The sequence below is a fragment of the Teleopsis dalmanni genome, chromosome 2 (assembly GCF_002237135.1).
Source record: "Teleopsis dalmanni isolate 2A chromosome 2, ASM223713v2, whole genome shotgun sequence".
Classification (NCBI taxonomy): domain Eukaryota; kingdom Metazoa; phylum Arthropoda; class Insecta; order Diptera; family Diopsidae; genus Teleopsis; species Teleopsis dalmanni.
Window position 1 is genome coordinate 212,250,302 of NC_051847.1, and position 1,353 is coordinate 212,251,654.

General features: G+C 24.9%; 1 protein-coding gene across 1 annotated transcript; it reads right to left on the bottom strand.

Moving 5' to 3' along the window:
* Positions 1-632: 632 nt before the first annotated feature.
* Positions 633-828, bottom strand: LOC119685440 (E3 ubiquitin-protein ligase RNF181 homolog; the record flags this gene model as incomplete). Its single annotated transcript, XM_038099715.1, is given in 1 exon segment — positions 633-828. A coding segment is annotated over 1 exon segment (135 nt), but the record flags the coding sequence as incomplete, so codon positions are not given.
* Positions 829-1,353: the final 525 nt, after the last annotated feature.

The following is a 1,353-nucleotide window of genomic DNA, read 5'->3' on the forward strand; positions in this document are numbered from 1 at the left end:
TCGTGCCAGCAACCGTTAATCAAATATAAAACTAAAAAAACACACCACATATACCGTATTACTGTAATGTATTATATGTTTTTGGATTATATTACTTGCTTTACTTATCAGAAAGTAGTTAAAGAGGAAAAACATTGCAACAGTTGAGACATTTAAAAAAATATTTAATCGAATTTCTAACAAAGTTTGTATACTGAACATTCTCGTTCCAAAATTTATTTAATTCAGTCATTTTAAACACTAAAAACACTATTGTATTCATTCATTTTTCACTTAAGTTAATTAACAAAAAATTATTTATACTCGTTCGTTTCGTTTTTATTTATTCATTAAACAAGCATTGCATTTGCGAGCTTTTTATTGCATATTTTTAGGCATAAAATATCTTATTTAGTGATATAAAATAATACTTAACTTGAATTTTTCTTAATATATAAAATTAATTAAAATTCCTTCAAAATTTAATTTTTTTTAGTATTATTTGTTTATTTCTAAATACAGTTCTTAATGTTAAATAGACAATTTAAAGTATTGTGATTTGCATATTTTAACAGATAAAATTATTTCATCATCGCACCCAGTATTCTTAAATAATATTTGACTATTAATAAAATTAAAATAAACCAGAAAACCGTTGTTTTACTTATATATATTGTACATATTTTGAATTTTGGCTTATAATAAGAATTGAAATTATGAATACATAGAATCCATTAAGTTGTCCTGTCTTTGACGGCGATTAGGTTCATCTTGACGGTATAAACGTAGCTCTTCATAGACTGGATCATCGGTTTCCAATTCATACCGACATAATGGACAGGAATTGGTCTGAAATTACATAAAAGACATGTTTTTATAATAATTTGTTTTTATAATAATTTAGTAAATAATAAATCACAAAAAGTGAACATTGATAACATTGATATATATATATATATACAATTTATCAAATATTTTAAGATGTGTTATTAGTTGTTTATAATTACTATTATTTTTTGGTTTCGGAATAAAAGCAAAAAGTTGGGAGATTTGATTATATATATATTCAGTTGTTTATATTGTGTGGTAAAATAGGTTAACTAGACGTTTCTACTCAGTTCTTAGCCGCAGTGTTTGTAGTTATTTATAACAGTTTGAACTTATAAAACTAACAATAAGTAAGATACTCTTCTTTTCAACCACATTTGACAGGTCTTTTAACAATATTTGTGTGATTAGAACAGAACGGCAATCCTAAGTAATTGTAGTCGTCTGAAACTGATTGGCCGAATTTATAGTTCTATTCTATAGTTCACTACTGAGTCTATTAACAGATTTGCTATTCTGCAATGTAATGTAGAGTTTTATTTTCAC